Genomic DNA, 21,335 nt, shown 5'->3' with positions numbered 1-21,335 from the left:
ACTTCTAGTTAGTGACTTAGTTACCTGTAATTTAAAGTTTAAATAGAAATAGAATATTTTGTATAGACTATCATTTATTATTTTATAAACTTCTGATTTCAATAAGATTTAACTGATCAATAGTATTCTAAACTAGGTGTATATTAAGATAGATAAGGTAATATATGTATTATGTGCCATATATACAAATTAGATCAAGCAGATGGTTCAAACGGAGTGAATTTATTAATATTATTAATTTCATTACACATACAAAACTGCCAAAAACATTACTACTCATACACATACTTTTCTTATTATTATTATTATGTTAGGTGTATAAATCCGTATACAAAAGTATAGATTTTGTGTAATATATTTCTTATTATAATATTGTCGTATTTTCACTAAAATCTTTAATAATTTGATTTGATTGGTTAGAATTGATTTAAGGTGGTCTACTTAAAATATATTTTATCTTACTTTTGATGGGTGTATTAAACATATTTTAATTTTCATTAAGAATCAAAAACCCGCCTTACGATATTTAATATTGTACACCCCTTAAATATGAAACTATACTAGTCAATATCTATATTTTGTGAAACTATACAATTAGAAAATACTTTAATTGGAAATGTGAAAATTTTATGTGAAATCTTTCATAACTGTTACTTCTACTTAAACCACATAAATCTGATTATGAGTTCAATATTTTAATCTTTTGTTGCCTCAACAAATTGTAAAGGTAGCTACTGGACTCAGTAAAGGGTTGGAATATTATCCAAAAGGACTTTTCAAATTTTCGCTTTTGAGTTTCAATCTAATATTTTGCTTGAATGCATCTTTCATGCTCACTCAAATGATAACCCAACACATCCAGTTGAATTATCATTTGAGTGAGCATTCCTATCATACTGAATAGGATAATATTCCAGTCCTTTGCTAACTTTAGTCGCCATTATTTTGTTGATATAATTGTTAAAATTTCAAATATATTATCCAATTCCATTGATACTAGAACTGCATTTGTATCCATTCTAACGGAAGGAGATCGAAAATTTTCAAGTATTTCATACACGCGTCCCGATTCCAGCTGATACAAAAGTAGTTCTAGTATCAAATAATTGGCTTATATTATGGAAATATTGGTGGTATATGTCTATGATTGAGGAACAATTAGATTTAAGTGAAGTGGATGGTGCCATTAAAAATCAATTTGGATCAACTGAAGCAAAATGAATAAGGAGAAGATGATACAGAAGTGCTGACGCCATCAATTGATTCTATCCACTCTAGTTCAGCTTCAGATAATGGTAATGACTCTCCTATCTTCGGTATATTGTTCTAACTTCATATTGTGCATCCTCTTTATCCTCAACATTGTTATCAATTACATAACCAGTTACCCTTTTTCTTTTCTTTTTGAATTATATGACCAAATATACATGTATACTTCATGTTGAAAATTAGAATCAATAATTTTTTTGCACTTCTTTTCTGTGGCCCCTTTCTCGTATAATTGATAAACTTTGGTGCCTTATTTTAATACAATCTTAAGCGAGTTTAGACCAAAAAAAAGATAAATTTTACCTCGAATCCGTTCTCTGTTATCATACCATTTATATTTTCTGTACTTATTATCTCTAGTATTATGAATTCTTGAAAGCATTATAGTTTCGATTTTGTTTCAATAAATGCTGCAAAACAGTTCTAGCAACTTTACTGCTTTTGTTCAGTTCAGAGGTGTAACTAGTAATACTCGAGATTCTCCAATTTTATTTAGTTATGTTCTCTTCATCAAGCGGCTGACGTAATTTTGATCTTTAGTCTGAAAATATCAAAACTCGACTGAAAAAATAAAATCAATACAAACAAAAAAACAATACGAGTAACGTCAGATCAATTTTATGTTTTACTTATCTAAGAATTCTTCATGAATAAGATTTAAATTATACGTCATCAATTACCATATTTTACAAAGATCCAAGATATTACTTTCCTTAATTTATATATATCACCATAATTTATTTATAGTTCAATCACAATTTTCAATCATTTAAATAAATTTTATGTCTTTTAATTTTGGTATTTCAAAATTAACTCAAGGTAAAAGACCAACCTATAAAGATAAAACATTTCCATCATCATCATCTTCTTCACAAACATTACCATTATATTATAAAGATAAATCCCCATTTCATCCAAAATATTCAAATTATAAAAGAAATCAAAAATTATTAATGTTATTTAAAGGTTTTCTATATCTGATTGGATTATATATTATATATTATTTTGCAAGTAATAATTTTTCAATAATAAATGATAATCTTATATTTAATATATTTTCAACAAATAGTTCAAAAAATTGGTCGAAAGTACAAAATGAAGTAAGACAAGCAATGATTGATTCTTGGAATACTTATGAAAAATATGGTTGGGGTTATGATATATATCATCCAATAAAACAAGAAGGTGAAAATATGGGTCCTCAACCATTAGGTTGGATGATTGTTGATTCAATTGATACATTAATGATTATGGATTGTCCAAAAGAAGTTGAAAGAGCAAGAAAATGGATAAAAGAAGATTTAGATTATAAATTTGATTATAATGTAAATAATTTTGAAACTACTATTAGAATGTTGGGGGGTTTATTAAGTGCTTATCATTTAAGTGATGGTGATGATTTATATTTAGATAAAGCTGTTGGATTAGCTAATCAATTACATGGTGCTTATAAATCTGGTTCAGGTATACCTTATTCATCAGTTAATTTAAAAACTGGAGTGGGAATTAAAAATCATGTAGATAATGGAGCATCATCAACAGCAGAAGCAGCAACTGTACAATTAGAATTAAGATATTTAGCAAAATTAACAGGAGAAATTGAATGGTGGGAAATGTCTGAAAAAATAATGGAAGTTTTAGAATCAAATAAACCAAAAGATGGATTAGTTCCAATATATATTGATCCAGATTCTGGTAAATTTCAAGGAAATTTAATTAGATTAGGTAGTAGAGGTGATTCATATTATGAATATTTATTAAAACAATATTTACAAACAAATGAAGAAGAGCAGATATATTATGATTTGTATCAAGAATCAGTTGAAGGAGTTAAAAAACATTTAATGAAAAAATCATATCCAAATGAATTAACATTTATTGGAGAATTGGAAAGAGGTTTAAAGGGTCCATTATCAACAAAAATGGATCATTTAGTATGTTTTTATGGTGGATTATTAGCATTAGGAGCAACTAATGGATTAACTTTGAAAGAAGCTAAACAACAACCTTGGTGGAATTCAATAAGAGAATCAGATTTTAAATTTGGAGAAGAATTAACTTATACTTGTTATAAAATGTATGATGATGTATTACCAACAAAATTATCACCAGAAATTGTTGTATTTAATACTGATTCATCAATTGAAAAAGATTTTAAAATAAAACCAAATGATAGACATAATCTACAAAGACCAGAAACTGTTGAATCATTATTTTATCTTTATAGAATAACAGGAGATGAAAAATATAGGAAATATGGATATGAAATTTTCCAAAATTTTTTAAAATATACTAAAATTATAAATAAACAAGGAGAAATTTTATTTAGTTCATTATCAGATGTTACATCATTAAATAAAGATGGTACATCAAAATTTATAGATAATACAGAATCATTTTGGTTTGCAGAAACTTTAAAATATTTATATTTATTATTTGATGATGACAACAAATTACCAATTGATAAATATATTTTCAATACTGAAGCTCATCCATTCCCAAAATTTAATACAAATAATTTATTAAAAACAAATTGGAGAAGAAAAATTTTAGAAAATATAAAACCCAAAATGAGAGATTTAAATGATGAAGAAGAAAAATTAAAAAATCAAAAAATTATACCTGAAGCTCAACCAGTAGATAAAAAATTAGATGATTTAGTTAAGGAGATAAAATAATGAAGTTTTTTAAGTTGTAATGTATTTTGTATATGTATCTGGTTTTCGTACGAATGTTTAATGATTGAGGTTTTGATATAAATCATATTACTCTATTGAATGGTAAAAAATATATTCTCATGTCATTGACACAAATTCGCGTCTTGAAATAAATAAGCAGCTGGTAGCTAAACTCGTATCTTTATTTTTTTTCGAGGAGGAGAGTTGTTGTGGTAGTGTAAATTTGATAATTCTTACATCATACTTTTTTTCATGATCTTTTTTTTATACACTAACATTTACTATACACTTTTTTATTATAACAAAACATATACACATAACATAAGTAATCAAACCATATACAGTGGTAGAACAACCTAATCAACAAGACAACTGAAACACCATTCATCAATTAAAGAGAACACGCAAATAATTCAAAGATCAATTCACACCTTTTATCATAGTATTGTTTATTCATAAAATCTAAAAATAATTATTTGTCATGTCCAGTGACGTATGTATAATAAAAGAATTTATAAAACCTTATATATTCTATATCAATCATCATAAATTAAAACAAAAGCAACATTTATAATACTAACAATATCTATGATATAGCTGAGATCTAAATTTGAATTAGAACCAAATCCTTTTGAAAGATCATTTGCAACTAAAGAATCATCATTATCAATAAGTACAACAACTGGTCAACAATCAAGAAATGAATCAAGTTCAGAAATAGAAACAACAGGTAATAGTTCACATCATTCAAATCAAATAATAAATAATAATCATGTTGATTCCATAAGTAAACATAGTAATCCATCATCTTTTGTAAATTTACAACAAGCTTCTCAAAATCAACAACAACAACCTATAATACCACCATCACAACAACAAATAATACAGGTACCAACATCAACTAATAATAGTAATGGACAACAACAGAAATTACCAGGTATAACACCTCCATTATTTACACCAGGTGGAAGAAGGCTACCACCATTAGATCAAACTTCAAATCCTGGAACTCCAACTACAAATTTATGGAACAGTTTAATAAATGTATCAAATAATCAACAACAACCAAGTCATGTACCACCTCCTCCATCATCAAATCATTTACCTCATCAACAAAATCAACAACAACAACAAAATTATAATCAATTTATATCATCAATGAGAAAAACAGGTTTAACTCCAAACGAATCAAATTTAAGATCTGGTTTAACTCCAGGTGGGTTTAATTTTGGGGTTGTACCAGGTTTATCAACTCCTGGAGCTTTATTAAATGGTCCTATAACTCCAGGTTTATCAAGTTTATTAGGATTATCATCTGGAAGTAATTCTTTAATGATGAATTTAAATAATAATGGCATTCATAATCAAGCACTTCCTTTAAGTCAACCACAATCTCAACCTCAAATGCAACCACAACCTCAATTACAACAACAACCACAACCACAACCTGCTCAAAGTATACCTGACTCACAACCTCAAATACCATATCAACATCCACCTGCTCAACCACATGTTCAATCATCTTCTAATCATTCAATGTATTCGACCCATGAGTCACCAACTATTCCACAACAATCGCAACCTTCGGAGAATCAACCAAAACCTGCAATTCCAAATTCTAAAACACAATCCCCAAATCATGAAGACATAACTAATAAAACAAAATCTGAAGAAAATGGAACTAGTGAAAAACCAACAAGAAAACGTAAAAACACAGGAACTAAACAATCAACTACCACTAAAAAACCGAGAGCACCAAAGGTGAAAAAATCAAAATCAAGTACAGAAACTACAGCTAATGAACCACCTCAAAACGAAACTGAAAAAGAAAACTCAAAAGATAACGAAAATAATGATAAAAATGGTGATTCAAATTCAAAAGATGAAAAACCAAAATTAAATAAAAGAAAATCATCAAATGATGAAGAAAAAAGAAAAAACTTTTTAGAAAGAAATAGAGTTGCAGCTTCAAAATGTAGACAAAGGAAAAAACAATTAATTCAAAAAATGGAAGATGAATTATCTTTTTATTCAAATGGTTATAGAGAATCAAGTGCTCAAGTTGCTCAATTAAGATCTCAATTAATTAATATAAAAAATATTTTAGTAGCTCATAAAAGTTGTCCATCACTAGCTCAATATTGTGGAGGATTTGACAATTTAACAAATATTATACAAGAAGCTAATTTTGCAACTGAAGCAACTGAAAGTGCTCAACAAAATATTAGTTCAATTCCATCTACTATACCAACTACTTTGAATCAGATATAGTAATATATATTACAATACTCATACTTTGCTTTGTTCTTATTGTTCGTAAATGAGTCTAAAAATAAAACGGTTAAATACGTCACGTTAATCTCTCTCTTAATAAAAAAATTAAACTTTTTTTAGGAACAATACATTTCGAAAATTGATTTACAATTAAAACACAACTAAAGATAGGATCAAATCATAAACAAATCGAACTACAAATCCAAGTAAAGATTAAATGACTAAAGATACATATTAAACAATGATAACACTATCAGATCAATCTGATATACAATTACCAAAACTACCTCAACATAATCCTCAAAATAATATAAATGATTCAGGAATTTTACAACCAGATCAATTTGGTAGAAAAACTTTACAAAATATTCTACATATAATAACTCAAGAATTGAAAAAAAAAGGAACTAAAACTCCTCATATTTTATTACCGTTCAGATCTAAAATTAAAGATTCAAATTTAAATGAATTTTTATCACTTATTGCACCTAATGGAGAAATCATCAAGGATTTAAAATTAATTAAAACAATTTGTTCAGAAACTGATGAATTTACATTAATATGTTGTTTAAAATATTTTTGGTCAAGACTTCCCAACAATGAAATAATAGGTTATAACATTTATTTAGAATTTAAAAGAAAAGAAAAAATTGAAAATTATCCCAAAAATGCATTTTTAACAATAATGCCTAAATGTTTATCATCACCAGCTCATGCATCAATTGTATATGATTTTTTAGATTTAATATTAAATGTTATATCAAATTCTCAATATAATTATTTAAGTGGTAGAAAAATAAGTAAAATGGCAAGTCTTTGGGCTTTTAGAAATCAAACTTCCAATTCAAAAAGGGATATTGATTTTATTGAAGGTATTGAAAATTGGAATAAAATTTCAAATGCATTATTTCATTTAGTTTTATCATTTTTAAGATCAATGTTACCTGAATCAGATTCAGAAACTTTAAAATTACCAAAAACTTTACAATCATTATTAATAACTACTCAATATCCTCCAGAATCTGAAAAAGAAAATATAAGATCACTGATTACTATACCTTGTGTATATGTAAATTCTTCACGTCCTTCAAATAATGTTTTTGATTTAATAAGTAAAGTACGACATAGTTTATCATTTGATCAAAAAGATAAATTTTCAAAAGAAAATTATACAATTTTAAAAAATGTATTTGCTAAAAAAAGTACAAGTGAAATAGTTGAAACTTTTACTGAAGAATCAAAAAGAGTTGTTGATAGGTTAACAATGGAACCTGAAGATAATAAATTTAATTTGAAACCTGGATGGGCAACTATTGATAATTATGATGATGTTCCTTTAGTTTCTGATATCGTTGTTAAAGACATTTCAATACAAGATTATTTTATATGGACTTGGTTGTCATCATTGGCCAGTGATCAACCATCACGTATTAAAAGAGCATTTGGAAGATCAGTTGTAGTAGAAGCTGATGTATTAGGTTTTCAAAAATGGATTGTCATCACTGAAAAATTAATGGATCCAAAATCATTGAAAAAGGCTTTAAATATATCCAAAAAGAGTGCTCCATTACCTCCATTACCTGTTGATAAAAGACATTTACTGGAATCTCTACCACCAATTCCAATAACTAATGATGATCCTGAAGTTTTACCAGCTGACTTGGTTCAAGTATATGAAAATTTCGAAAGACTGTTTGGTGATGAATCAAGTTATATTTATCCAACTTCTATAAACTCAAATGAGTTGAAAGAAGACCCAACTACCGAAATGACATCAAGATTTACCAAAGTAACGGTTGGTGATATGTATCCACCAAATAATAAATTACCTATCAGGAAAGCGCCTCCAGAAATTCAAACAACTCAACAACAAGAACAAATCACACCTCAACAAGATCAACCATATTCTGAAGTATTTGATCCAAATTTTGATTCACCACTTCCAAACAACAACACTAATAGGCAAGAAAAACTATCAGAGGAAGATGCATATCTAGAGAAAAAACGTAAAAAGAAAGAACTTAAACTAAAAAAGCAAGCTGAAGCAGTTCAAATGGCAGCAGCTCAAGCAGCAGGATTTTCTTTTATTCCTACATCAACAACAAATTTACCACCATTAAATTTTGATATGAATCTCCCACAAACTCAACAAGTTGTTAAATCAATGTTAATATCAGAAGAAAAACCACAAACTTCAAATTCTAGTTCTCAAACTTCTTCAAGAAAAACATCACCTCAAAAATATAGGAGAACACCAATTGATGAATCTAAACCATTACCAAATCCAATTGAATCAAAACCAGAACTTGAATTGAAACCCCCATTAAAAGCTCCAACAATGACTAATTCACCTTCAATAGGATTTATAAGTTCACCAAATCCACAAAGTTACATACAACCATCACCACAATTAACATCACAATATCCACCAACTAATTATAATGCATTCGTATCAAATGAATTTGTTCCATCTAATTCAACAAGTCCAGTGAAAAATCATGTTTTACCATTTGCTCCTGAATCTTCTTCAACTGTACCGTTATCTTCTGGATCAGACCCAAAGTCTAGTACTTCTTCATTATCATTAGCTGGAAATTCTTCAGTACAAAACCAATATCTCCAATCAACTCAACCAATGCAAAATCATCAACAATCTGCAACAAATTCAACAGTGCAAACACAAAGAAAATCACCGAATCGAACATTAGATAGTCAAATTACAATAAATTCACAACCACCAAGACTTTCCCCCGACCAAACCTTAACTACTCAACAAACTACATCACCACAAAGACTTTCACCAAATCAATCATTTGATAATAAACAAATATCCCATTCACATTCAAATGGTACTTCACCGAATCAATCATTCGAGGTTCAACAAGGTCATAGATCACCACCAAATCCAAATACATTAAGTCCTCAGCATTGTCCTCAGCATAATTCACAGGTTCACTTAGTACCACCACCACAGCAGCAACCACAACTTCCACCACCACAGCAACAACAACAACAACAACAAGAAGTAATGAGACCTCAAATGAATACTGCAGTATCTCAACAAAATATACAGCCATCTACATCTCAACAAAACATGCAGTCACCTATGCCTCAACAAAACTTTCATTCACCCATACCTAATATGCAACCACAACAAATGCATCCTCAAATGTATCCACCACAAATGTATCAACAACCATTACAACAACCAATGCAACAACCAATGCAACAACCAATGTATAATCAACAACTACTCCATCCTCATATACAATATTCTCAAATGCTTCAACAACCTCCACCTCCACAAATGTATCAACAACCATCTCAAATGTATCAGCAACCTCCACCTCATTCTCAGATTTACCAACCTCAAATGTATCCACAACAACCGTATCAACAACCACCCCCGATGATGCCACATCAACATCAACCACCACATCAACAACCCCCAAATCAATATCAACCGCAAGCAAAACCTAAAACTAACAATTTATCAGACACTGCAATGATGGGAATGGTACCAGTTGGAGCAAAACACAACAAGAATAAAGCAACTAATAAAGTTAATTTACGACATGCTTTTGTACAAGGAGATTATGGAATATAAACGGAGAGGATAAAATTTCACGAACTTAATGATCAATACCTAAGAAATAAATAAAAATGCTTGTTATTTGTAATAATAATATACAGCTAAACGCTAATATTCACTTAATCTTAATTTTTTACCAATATCTCTTAAAGTATAAGAAGAATTACCTCTACTTAAAAATGGAGGTTCAGGAGTTTGACCTCTACTTTTAATATCTTCATCACCCATATCAAAATAACCATAACCACCTAATAAACTTGTTAAATTTTTATTATTTATCTTAGGTAATTCATCAATATTTAATTTTTTTGAAGTTTCAACATTTTGCCAAATTTTTTGAATTTCTTGAAAATAAGAATTTAAAGTAACTAAAAATCTTTGAGTTTGTCTATATTTGGACCCAACACAAAATGATATTGAATCATCTTTTATTATATAACCTATGCCAAATCCATTTGCTGTTGTTGGTCCAAATCCAAATAATCTTAATGCAGGATTACCACAATTTGAAGTTGATATAATTGTATTATTTAATTTATCCCAACCTGAATCTTGAAAAATTGATGGAATTTGTTGAATTGATTTAGGTATATCATTGTTATCATTTTCATCAATTAATAGTCTTTTCCATAAACAAAATATTGCATATAAATGACGATCAACACCTTCACCATTTGAACATAATCTAGTTTGAGCAGAATGAGCTTTACATGCTTGATTTAAATATTCTAATTTATCTTTATTTGAAATTTGAGAATCAAAAAATTTTCTTACAAATAAATTAGATTCATTTGAAACTGTTCTAATTGCTTCAGTTCTACCATGAAAAAAATGTTTTGTCATTGCTGGTTCATAAGTACATTCAACTTTTCCATATAATGCATAATAAGTAGCTTGAAAAGCCATTTGAACAAAAGCATCAGGACTAAATTTCATTTTTTTAATTAAATCAGATCCATAAGATTTAAATTCCAAATGACGAAATTCATTTTGATTTATAAGATCTGATAATCTTGTTTCACCAAATCTTAAAGCTAAGGAAAGATCTGGGGTAAGATCCCATTCTAATTTTCTTGGTACAGTTATAAATTCTTCAATTTCATCATCAATTGATGGTGATCTTGTTTCTTTCCATAATGATGGTGCATTTCTATTTATAGATTGAGCAAATGATAATATGGAATCTGTATATATATCAGAAACAAATCTTAAAACAGTATGACCATCAATACCCGTATGTTCAAAATTTATACCTGCTTTACCATTTTTTGTTATAATGATTTGTAATTTATCATACCATCTATTTGTACAAGTACCAACTTGTATACCTTTATCTAAAATTGATAAACCACATAACATATTTTTAGATAATTGAGATAAATCATCAATTACGATGTCATCAAGACATAATATAAATAAAGCAGAATCAATTATAGATAAAACTTCTTTATTTATTTTATTATCATTAATTTCTTTTCTTGCATTTGCCCAAATTCTTCTATTTTCAGTTGTTAAAACACCAAATGAAGATTTAGCAATATCATTATTAGAAGTTTTTAAAGAATCATAAACTATTGAATTAAAATTTATATTTAATTCTGATTCATTTAACAATATATTATTTTTTGAATCTAATACATCAAACCAATAAAATTGAGATTTTGACATAACAACTATATGATTTGATTTTGAATCACTTTGCATCATACAACCATCATCAGTTGGAATTCTTGAAGCACCAAATAATTTAGTAAATTGATACATACATAATGGTTTCCCATTTTTTAAAGTATCAATTGATAATGTTTCATTTTTTAAAGCTTGTATAAATTTTAATGAAGATAGTGTTAAAGTAGTTGCTCTTTTAATTTGAGGATCAACTGAACTTGCTTCAGTTGAAGTAAAAGGATCATCTTCTAATAAAAAAAATGGATTTAAATTTAATACAACAGGAGAATCATAATTTAAATAAGCATCATACCAAAATTGTTCAATATAACTTGCTTTATCATTAGCATAATTTCTTAATTTTTCATCTAAATAATATCCTATACTTTTTGAATCACCATCATTAATTTCATTTAAAAATTGATTAACTGCTTTTTCAGTATTTGAGAATTCTAATTCAGTTTGTAATGGTTTTAATACTTTTAAATAATTCTCACAAGTTTGTTTTAAATCAGGTATTGGTAATTTCTTTAAAGTATTTTGATATTGAAAAGTCGACATTTTTTAGATAATGAGATATATAGATAAGGCTCCAGTCCTTTTTATGTGAATTAAATGCAAAGTTTTTAGTTGAATATAGCCAAACGAATTACCCAAATATTTGAATGTCTCTAAGAATTTGTATTTCCAGGGTTATTTAATATATATATTGTTTAAAATTTTGTGGGTTGTTACTTTATAAAATAAATCTTTTTCAAATTTCTCATATTAAGAAAAATGAAAAGTTCGGACTTTTTTAGTTTTTGTGTCATCAAATGAGATATTGTGATTTTCTGGGGTAACTAAGTGTAAGAAAGCTACCAATTACCGAATATTATAAAAGTCAATACCATCGGCATTATAAAATTATATAACAATTAGATATGATCCAATAATGTTTTTCTTATTTTCAAAAAATAATATTAATCAAATAATAAGGAACATTGTAAGATCTTCTGAAAATTTTTCATCATCAACACAAATTGAACATTTTTTGACTCAGAATTTGACCAAAAATAAGAAAATTTTATACATCTCATAGTTGCTTACACTATTTAGTGTAAGTATAAATTTTGTATCAGTTTAACTGTGTATAGTTACGCTCCATATATAATACAATAAATACTACATTCTATAATTTAACTTATCTAATTAATGTCTAATATCCATCCGCTTCACCTCTTTTCCTCCAATAATCACTAACACCTTGTAATTTACCATTAGTGAGTCTTTTAATACCATTCATAGCGGTCAATGAACCGGTTTCCAAAAATGTATGATTTTTTTCCTTTAAATGTTTCAAGATTTCCTCTCCAGGATATTCTTCTTCATAAGTTGTTATATTCTCACACATTAAACTTTGAGGAATCAATTGATGATGCAATCTAGGATATGAAATTGTTTTTAATAATGATAAATTTTTATAATAAACTCGAATTATAGCTTGTAATACAGCATTTGTTATTCTACTACCACCTGCTGCTCCAATGACAAAATCTACTTTATCATTATACGTTATAATGGTTGGAGCAGTTGAACTCAATGGTCTTTTTCCAGGATGTACAAAATTGTAAATTGATGGAGTTAAATTAAATGCATTACTTACATTTGGTTGTGAAAAATCATCCATTTCATCATTAAGTATAATTCCTGTATTTTTGTCATAAATCATTGATCCAAATAAAAGATTCACTGTAGTTGTCATTGCTACTGAATCACCATTTTCATCAACTATAGCAAAATGTGATGTACCTTGTGGTTCAACAAGATCATATTTTGGATCATAATTTTCCCATGTAAAAGTTTGATTATCTGAATAGTTTGTTTCAGAAATCCAATCTAGTCCAGTAAATTTTTTAATGACTTCTTGTTTTTGATTTGACTTATCACCTAATCTTGTTCTTACTGAACTTGACCATTTGAAACTTTCTATAAGTTTATGATTATATAAGATATCAGAGTCACTTGGATTATAAATGGAATGGAAAAAATTCAACCCTGCAATTAAAGATAACCCGGATGATATTCCATTACTCGTATAGACTTTAAATTTATCTATTGTAGTAGTCAATGGTTCTTCAATGATTGTGTGATACTTTGCAAAATCTTCAGGACTTATGATTCCACCCCATTTTGTGATTGTGTTGACCAATGATGGAACAATAGGTCCAGTTGGATCATAAAATACATCGCTGCTCCCATTATTAGCTATGATACTCAAAGTCTTTGCATAATTGGGTCTTCTTATGAAGTCTCCTTCTTTAATCAAATCTCCCGATTCATTAAATATAAAATCCCACATTTGTTTTAAACTAGGTACTTTTGATAATACTAATTCATTTTCTTTAGCAACAACAACTTCAAATATTTTAGAACATTTCCAACCTTTATAATTCAATTCAATAATTGGTGCAAATAATTGTTTCCAAGTTAATTTACCACTACCATGAAGTTTATACAAATCATATAATCCTTTTAATTCACCGGGAATAGCAATGGCCAAACCACCAATTTTACTCAATATTTCAGAACTTCCATACATTTCTTTATATGCTAACGTAGGGGCCATCTCCCTTGCATCGATGCTAATAACTTTTTCACCTTTTTTACTTAAAATAAATCCACCACCACCAATACCTGAACTATGAGAATTTATAGATCCAATACATAAAGCAACAGTAACAGCAGCATCAGCAGCATTACCACCTTTTAATAAGATGTTTTTACCCATTGTTGAACATAATGGAACATCACTAGCAACCATAGCTTTTGAACCTTCATGTAAATGTTTGTGCGATGGATTTAAATCTGGCTGTCCTATTTTATCTAGTAATGGATCATTTGTTGCTAATTGATAAGTGAGATATGGATCTGATCGTGTGAGATTATGTGGTATCGTAAATGGTGTAAAGTTTGTAAAATTTAATTTTATAATTGTTAAGATGATTAATATCGTGAATGGTAGGAACACATAACTTATTCTTTTTAGCTTTTGACTCTTAGCAGATAGTAGTAGTTCCTTCTCTTGCATATTTGATGATAAAGGAAACAAGAGATACGATCAGGAAACTGTCGTAATCTTTATCTAAAAGTGGCGTATGAATCGAGCTAAATGTGTGGAAAAATTTAATATCTTAATGCCGTTGTTAATTCCGCTTTCAAACATATAACGAGAGGTATGAATAAAACATACTAATATACTACAACTTCAAAGTAAAATAGATTTATCATACATTCGTAACTTTTTCTAATAACAGAAATATAATTTATATAGTTCCTAATCTTTAATTATTTTGCAAATTTTCTTCTTCAATTCTTGCAATTTGTTGACCTTCTAATTCATCAGGTAAAGGTTCATAATCATATTTTGGCTTTATGTATTCATAATAAATACAAAGCAATAACAATACCCCTTGTAAACAAGCCGCAACTAGGTAACTTACCCATGAACTCCAATGAGATCCCTTTGTGAAAATCAAAGTCGAAGCGAAAACAAACCCACCAGGAGTTTGTATACTCATCATTCCAATTGATAAAGTACCTGGATGTTTTAAAGTATATGTGGTATGTATTTGAGGAACATACTTTATTATGGTTAAAGCTGCTGATAATAAACCATTTACATTTGCTATTGAATATAAATAATTAGTATGAGTATAACCCACAATCACTTCAATAAATGAGATTATTCCATGAGCTAATACAATTTTACCAACAATAACGATTTTCTTATACTCTTCTTTATCTTGTTTGATTGAATGTTTAGTAATGACTAGAACAAATACTAAAATAAGTATAGCGCAAACACATTGAATACTAATTTGAAATAAGTTCAATTGAGAATTAATACAATTAAATGTGTTTAAAGCACCAATGTAACAACATTGTCTTGCTCTTGAACTTATCAAAATAATATTTGTTATTGTGAAAATTGATGAACATGATCCAAGTAGTAAGAAGTTAGTAGATAATCCTTCTGATGTTTTCTTATCATATATACGTTTATATTGTGGTAGATAACTTATAATTATGCCAAATGATATTAAAATCAGTAATATGAAATTAAAGGTAGACGCTCCTTCATACACTGAACAATTAAGCGGTACTTCTTCTCGCAGTATTGACATTCTTGAATACCGAATGAACGTGGTAATCTTTATCGTTAGTTATACGGGTATTCTTTAAAGTATGAGAAAAAAATAATAGTCTAAACAAAACTAATTAAAATAATATTTTTTATAATACTTATCATTATTAGGAATAAATTATACACAAACAAATAACCAGTGGGATCAACTTATGATATGTCTAACTGGGCTTTGAATGCCTCAAGAAAGAAGGGAAACGGGTTCATACCCGGATCATCAAAATTTATATCCAATGAATTAAGTTTACAATTTTCAATTGCATCATCTAATTTAGATAATCATTTCACTACGATCAAAGATCAAATTAATAGCCTATCAGAGTTTATGAATAAAGTTTATGATAATGACGATGAGATTAAACATTTGGGAGCTATAGATGAAGAAATTATAAATAACTCACCAGTCAAAGTTATTCAACCAACATCAATAATTACACCTAATGAAAATCTAGAGATCCCGATTTCTAAGGAGTCAGAGAAAATATCACAAGGTGAAGTAAAACTATTTCCTGGACAACAAATTGAAACTTTGGAAAAACTCAATCACCTCACTAAGAATAATCACACCTCGCCGATAAAAATTCCCAAGCTTAAACCAATTATTTCACAGAAGGATGACATTGATCTAAATAACACTACATCACCATTTGACAAAATTGAAAATCATGCCAATTCTAGAGAGAATCACAAGACTGATCAATTTAAAAGCTCACAGTCCAAGACCGTGGATCCTAAAACATCAAGAAATTCCACTCGAATAAGTTCGGAAAGCAATAACTTGCCAAATCGTGAGTTAGTCAACCAAGAAAGCGATGACCAGGTTCACTCCAAATACGTCGAGAAAGATGCTAGAGCCAATAGCTCACCTAATGATGATTTTCAAAACACTGGTATTCAAAATACAACTTTTGAGCTGGCCTCAGAAGATTCATTCCAAGCCATTAGTACCGCCATTAGAAAAAGTATAGCCGGAAAAAAGAGAGATGAAAATAACAATAGACAAATTCCCAAAACACCTCGAACAAGAAGTTCGATATTTGTTTCATTACCAGCTCGAGAACCTTTACTATTAAAATCCACAAGTAAACCAAAATCAACCACAAAAAATAAGATCGAATCTGGTTTTAAATTATCACCTGTAAAGTTAATACCAAGAACAGATGTTTCCAAACTAACTGGTGAATCATTAAAGACAGAAGATCTACAATCAAGTCCAGAAAAAGTAAACTTATTTACCAGCAACGAACCAACAAAGAATTTAACAGAGGAAGTTCAACCTACTATAACATTATGGGATAAAATAAGTCAATATAGAGCACTCTCTCCAAAAAAATATCTGCTTAGTCCTATAAAATTAGATACTACGTTTCGTATCAAAAAGTCACCTGTCAAAAACTTTTCATTGAAGTCACCAACAAAAGCGTCCAATAGATCACCAATAAAATCAACTATTAAAGCAGCTCGAGAATCACCTATAAAACCAAACATACTACGCTCTCCTACAAATCCACAATTGAAAAAGCATACAACTCCCCATAAGTCTCCAACATCACGTTTATTTGCACAAACGGTTTCAAGCGCAGCTAAGAAGGTTCAACCCAAAAAGATCGAGATACCAAATAAACAACTACGTCCAAGAAGTGCTCGAAAAGCGTTGAAATTAAATGATATACTTCCAAATACAGAAATCACTAACTTACCAAAACTTACAAAAAAATCTATGATGGAACAAAGAAGTGAAGCAGCAGCATTAAAACCTCGTCAAAAAATTGTGGTGAAATTAAGAAAATCAGAAGTTAGTAAATCAACATTACCACCTCAAACACCTGCAAAGACTTATACCCCAGATAATTTGCCAAAAATTTTATCAGATGATAATCATAAAACTTTGAAATCATGGGGTAAAACGCCTGAAATTTTCAAAATTGCGAAATTGAAGAAGCATGTAGATCCTTCAAAAATTTTCCGCAAGAAGACATCGGTTGATTTGATGGAAGTTTTTAACACACAAATGCTAACTTCTCCTGCTCCGACTCCAGATAAGAATGACAAAGATAAACTAGAATATCAAAAGATCATGGGTTACGAATAAATGTATTAAATTAATGTTGTATACGAGATTGTAAAGCTGTAGATTTATTCCATTGGGATATCCATTCACTCTCTTTCAGTTTTGGAACAACAAATAATTTCAATGAATTATCAAATAGAGGAACTTTGGGAGATTCTTTCATTAATGCCTCATTTATCGGTATCTTTTTACCAATTTTTACTAGTCCTCCGGATGTTGTCTCCATATAACAATTCAAAGTCTTGACATTAAAATCCTTATGCTTGGGATCAAGAAACCATTCTTTTGGTCTATTAAGTATCATTTCTAATATTTCTAAAGGTGTGGTTAATTCACTTACTTCTGCAATAAAGTCAAATTCATCTATTGTTGGATATAATATTAATGCAGGAAAAATTAATTGTGATTGATAATCTTTTGGATCTTCAAGTTTGATTTTGGCGTCTCTTAACATTTCTGGGGTATCACGAGTTTGCACTACTTCGATATGACGAAGTTTTATAGAATTATCTAGTACTGTTTGTTTCATTTGTCTTTGTAGTTGTTCCTCCTCTCGTTTCTTTTTCAAGTCAGCTAAATCTTTCTCCTTCTTTTCAATCAGCTCCTTTAGACTTTTCAATTCCTTATTGTCTTCTTCAATCATAAGACCGTATTGAGTTATTAGTTTAGCTTCTTCAAATTGATTAATAGCAGAAAATGCTTTCCCAGCTCTATAACATGCTTTCACACTTTTCTCATCCAATTGCAATACTTGTTTACAATCTCCAATACATTTTCGATAATTCTTTAATTCCAAATCACAAGCGGCTCGATTCAAATAAAGTGCTTTATTAATTTCATCATCAACACAATCAACTTCAAGTCCCTTTGTATAATATATCACTGCATTTTGATATTGTTTAGCTTTGTAACAATCATTTCCTTGGTTTTTGAAATTTAATGCTATTTCATCTGGTTTTCCATCGTAAGCCAATGATTTTAGTGCTTCTAGTTCCGCATTTTCTCCACCTTCTCCATCTGTTTCATCCAATTTTGTCATGAAAAAGGGTAATCTATTCAATTCCTCCAAAACTTGATCAGTGGTCTTATTTGAGAACTCAGCTAGCTGAGGCGGTAATTCTGGCTGCCCTGGTTTTGGGTCATATTTGCTACCTTCCCATGATAGCTTTGGATCAGACATGTAGTAGTTGGTGTTAAATAAAATGATCTGATATTGGCGGTAGCGCGATTTACTTTAATTTACTGAGAAGAGATCAAACTACAAGACTCAATTATTACGTCATTAATCATCATTTTATTGATTCAAGTTTTTTGTAGCACTATGGGAATTCTTAAAGACACCTTTTCAGCCGTATGTAATCTAAAATCAATTTTTAAATAATACACTCTACCGATTAAACAACTTTGAAAATCAGGTACCAAACAAAAATCTGATAAAGAAGGACGCAATTGTAGCGAGCCCATATCAATTTCTAAATTGAATTTTTTGACATACTTTATATCCTCGAATGCTTCATTACCTTTAGTACTTTGCTCGACAGTTTTAACCCAAGCAACTTGATTGATTGATGCAAAATTGTCAAATTTAATATTCTTGACCCTTAAATGTACGTACTTTGTAGTTAAATTTGCTAGACATTTGATATCTTGAACTATATCTCTCTCGACGTTTAGTTCGGAACCTAATTCTTTTAATAATTTGGACAATTCATAAGCATATTTCTGAAATTTTTTCACAGTTATTATATCAAAATTATCTTGTGATGAGCTTGTACCTTTATTCTTATTTTCGAACAACATTTCAGGGTGAATAACAACAGGTATAGGATGTTTTTTGGATTTGAAGGTGAGAGAAACAAGTTCCACAGTTACGGATTTGAATTCTGGCGGGCTATGTTTATCATTTATGTATACGATATCAAATGGAATAACCAAATTAGTTGTCAGACTTGAACCAAATTAAGGTAGTGGGTTATATTCCACATTATATTCTTTTTTAGGAGTTGAGAAAGCCATAAGTCCAGTAACTTTTGATGCCCCAAACATTGATTTCTTTTTTATTGGATAAAACACTTCGTAAACTTCCAGATTTTTGACATTTCTTGAGTTGATATTAACTTTTGAATAGTATGACTGTTGCATTTTAGATAGTTCCGTTGTACTCGTGCTTGGATGTAATGAGTTTGATTCTTCCATGACTGAACCTATAGATGCATTTGGCTCTTCTCTTAAAGATGTCAAAGATCCGGCACTCGTCATTGGACTCAATGCGTTCGTATGTTGTAGCATGTCTCTTCCCTGGTTTATCTTTTCCTTAATATTATCAACCATAGCTGTATAAAGAAGTCTAGCTTCTTGATGGATCATCGATCTGTTCAACGAAAACACCTCCGGCATGATTGGTATCACTCTAATATATTTGTAATCTTCATTTGCAACTACGTACTCATCTTTATTACTGATTACATTATTTGCAGTTCCTATCAAACTTGTATAACAATTAATTCTACCAATAACTCTAGCACTGATAGCGTAACTGATGGAAGTGTCGGTGAAGGAAAAATCATTTGTCAATGATGCATACTTGTACTTTTTATTAATCAAATCCTCAACCTGGATATCTTGGTCTTTCCATTTATGTCGTAATGAGCTTATAACTTCATTCTTGCTAATTCCTAACGTTGGCGGTAATTGTAAATGCTTTATTAAAGATTGTTCACAATTATTTTCTAGCAATCTTTCTGGTATCTTGAATGTGAAAAACTTTTTATATGTTACTCCAGGTTCAAATATCTTCTTTGGGTTAAGATGGAAATATGTATTATCGGTAGAATCGAATGTGGAATGAGGGTCCAATGCATGAGGATCATTATTGTCTGAAATAAATCTGTCTAAAAACGCATCATTCCATGACGCATTAAAATCAAACATGGTCAAAAATCTTAAAATGTGAGCTGGTTGATCAACTAATGTGCTATTCGTTTTGCCAAAAGTTGCTGTTCCCTCTAATTGTACTGAAAACATGTCAAATGGTACATCCACTTTTGTTTTATTCGTTACTAATACAAATCCATAAACAAAATCTCCTTGTTTGAACTCATAGCTCAATGGGTCTATAATTTTATATGGTTCACCTGCTTTTCCAATTGATTTAGTCAAATAAATTTTCACTTCCAATGACTTTGAGATATCTTTATTTGTAGAGCTTAGTCGCTTTAGTTTGTGAGCATTTTCAAGTATTGTTTCTTTATCTTCTTCTACTTCAAGCTCAGGCTCAGGTGATGTGGGTTGAGATGCAAAATAATCATCCAGTGGGGCAGAATTTGGAGTATAACAAGGTGGGGCTAGCCTGAGATCTTCAATTGTTGGTGTCAAATTTTTGGTGATTGTATTTCTATACATTTGATAAGACGGTAGAATATTGATGAGTTCCTCATTTTCATTATTATTTGTGTCGGGGGTCGGTAGTTTCAAATTGAACTTATTGGTCATTTATAGGACTTCCAACTTATATGTGATCAACATAAGAATATTGGTAGTGGTTGCAAAATTAGTAGTTAACGAGATTGTTTGCAAAAAAAAAGAAAGCGAGAGGGA

General features: G+C 29.4%; 10 protein-coding genes across 10 annotated transcripts; 4 read left to right on the top strand and 6 right to left on the bottom strand. All coding sequences in view use genetic code 12, as the record gives it.

Annotated features, from left to right (window-relative positions):
- Positions 1 to 2,051: 2,051 nt before the first annotated feature.
- On the top strand, positions 2,052 to 3,947 carry MNS1 (mannosyl-oligosaccharide 1,2-alpha-mannosidase; the record flags this gene model as incomplete). The annotated part of the gene is made up of 1 exon (XM_051759071.1): positions 2,052 to 3,947. The coding sequence occupies one exon, from the start codon at positions 2,052 to 2,054 to the stop codon at positions 3,945 to 3,947; it is 1,896 nt and encodes a 631-aa protein (XP_051613204.1).
- A 481-nt stretch (positions 3,948 to 4,428) lies between these two features.
- Positions 4,429 to 6,218, top strand: SKO1 (Sko1p; the record flags this gene model as incomplete). The annotated part of the gene is made up of 2 exons (XM_051759070.1): positions 4,429 to 4,440; positions 4,545 to 6,218. 2 exons carry the CDS (start codon positions 4,429 to 4,431, stop codon positions 6,216 to 6,218), a joined length of 1,686 nt encoding a protein of 561 aa, XP_051613203.1.
- A 244-nt stretch (positions 6,219 to 6,462) lies between these two features.
- Positions 6,463 to 9,828, top strand: MSB1 (Msb1p; the record flags this gene model as incomplete). Its single annotated transcript, XM_051759069.1, has 1 exon — positions 6,463 to 9,828. One exon carries the CDS (start codon positions 6,463 to 6,465, stop codon positions 9,826 to 9,828), a length of 3,366 nt encoding a protein of 1,121 aa, XP_051613202.1.
- Positions 9,829 to 9,921: 93 nt separating this feature from the next.
- On the bottom strand, positions 9,922 to 12,042 carry CTN1 (carnitine O-acetyltransferase; the record flags this gene model as incomplete). The annotated part of the gene is made up of 1 exon (XM_051759068.1): positions 9,922 to 12,042. The coding sequence occupies one exon, from the start codon at positions 12,040 to 12,042 to the stop codon at positions 9,922 to 9,924; it is 2,121 nt and encodes a 706-aa protein (XP_051613201.1).
- Positions 12,043 to 12,679: 637 nt separating this feature from the next.
- Positions 12,680 to 14,551, bottom strand: CIS2 (gamma-glutamyltransferase; the record flags this gene model as incomplete). Its single annotated transcript, XM_051759067.1, has 1 exon — positions 12,680 to 14,551. One exon carries the CDS (start codon positions 14,549 to 14,551, stop codon positions 12,680 to 12,682), a length of 1,872 nt encoding a protein of 623 aa, XP_051613200.1.
- Positions 14,552 to 14,804: 253 nt separating this feature from the next.
- Positions 14,805 to 15,647, bottom strand: KGF55_004190 (uncharacterized protein; the record flags this gene model as incomplete). Its single annotated transcript, XM_051759066.1, has 1 exon — positions 14,805 to 15,647. The coding sequence occupies one exon, from the start codon at positions 15,645 to 15,647 to the stop codon at positions 14,805 to 14,807; it is 843 nt and encodes a 280-aa protein (XP_051613199.1).
- A 177-nt stretch (positions 15,648 to 15,824) lies between these two features.
- KGF55_004189 (uncharacterized protein) lies at positions 15,825 to 17,759 on the top strand (the record flags this gene model as incomplete). The annotated part of the gene is made up of 1 exon (XM_051759065.1): positions 15,825 to 17,759. One exon carries the CDS (start codon positions 15,825 to 15,827, stop codon positions 17,757 to 17,759), a length of 1,935 nt encoding a protein of 644 aa, XP_051613198.1.
- A 10-nt stretch (positions 17,760 to 17,769) lies between these two features.
- Positions 17,770 to 18,918, bottom strand: CNS1 (HSP70/90 family co-chaperone; the record flags this gene model as incomplete). Its single annotated transcript, XM_051759064.1, has 1 exon — positions 17,770 to 18,918. One exon carries the CDS (start codon positions 18,916 to 18,918, stop codon positions 17,770 to 17,772), a length of 1,149 nt encoding a protein of 382 aa, XP_051613197.1.
- Positions 18,919 to 19,040: 122 nt separating this feature from the next.
- On the bottom strand, positions 19,041 to 19,538 carry KGF55_004187 (uncharacterized protein; the record flags this gene model as incomplete). Its single annotated transcript, XM_051759063.1, has 1 exon — positions 19,041 to 19,538. The coding sequence occupies one exon, from the start codon at positions 19,536 to 19,538 to the stop codon at positions 19,041 to 19,043; it is 498 nt and encodes a 165-aa protein (XP_051613196.1).
- Positions 19,539 to 19,697: 159 nt separating this feature from the next.
- KGF55_004186 (uncharacterized protein) lies at positions 19,698 to 21,230 on the bottom strand (the record flags this gene model as incomplete). Its single annotated transcript, XM_051759061.1, has 1 exon — positions 19,698 to 21,230. One exon carries the CDS (start codon positions 21,228 to 21,230, stop codon positions 19,698 to 19,700), a length of 1,533 nt encoding a protein of 510 aa, XP_051613195.1.
- Positions 21,231 to 21,335: the final 105 nt, after the last annotated feature.

The sequence above is a fragment of the Candida pseudojiufengensis genome (assembly GCF_024610245.1).
Source record: "Candida pseudojiufengensis strain CBS 10847 chromosome Unknown scaffold16, whole genome shotgun sequence".
NCBI classification, from domain to species: domain Eukaryota; kingdom Fungi; phylum Ascomycota; class Pichiomycetes; order Serinales; family Debaryomycetaceae; genus Lodderomyces; species Lodderomyces pseudojiufengensis.
This window is presented reverse-complemented; position numbering and strand designations above follow the sequence as displayed.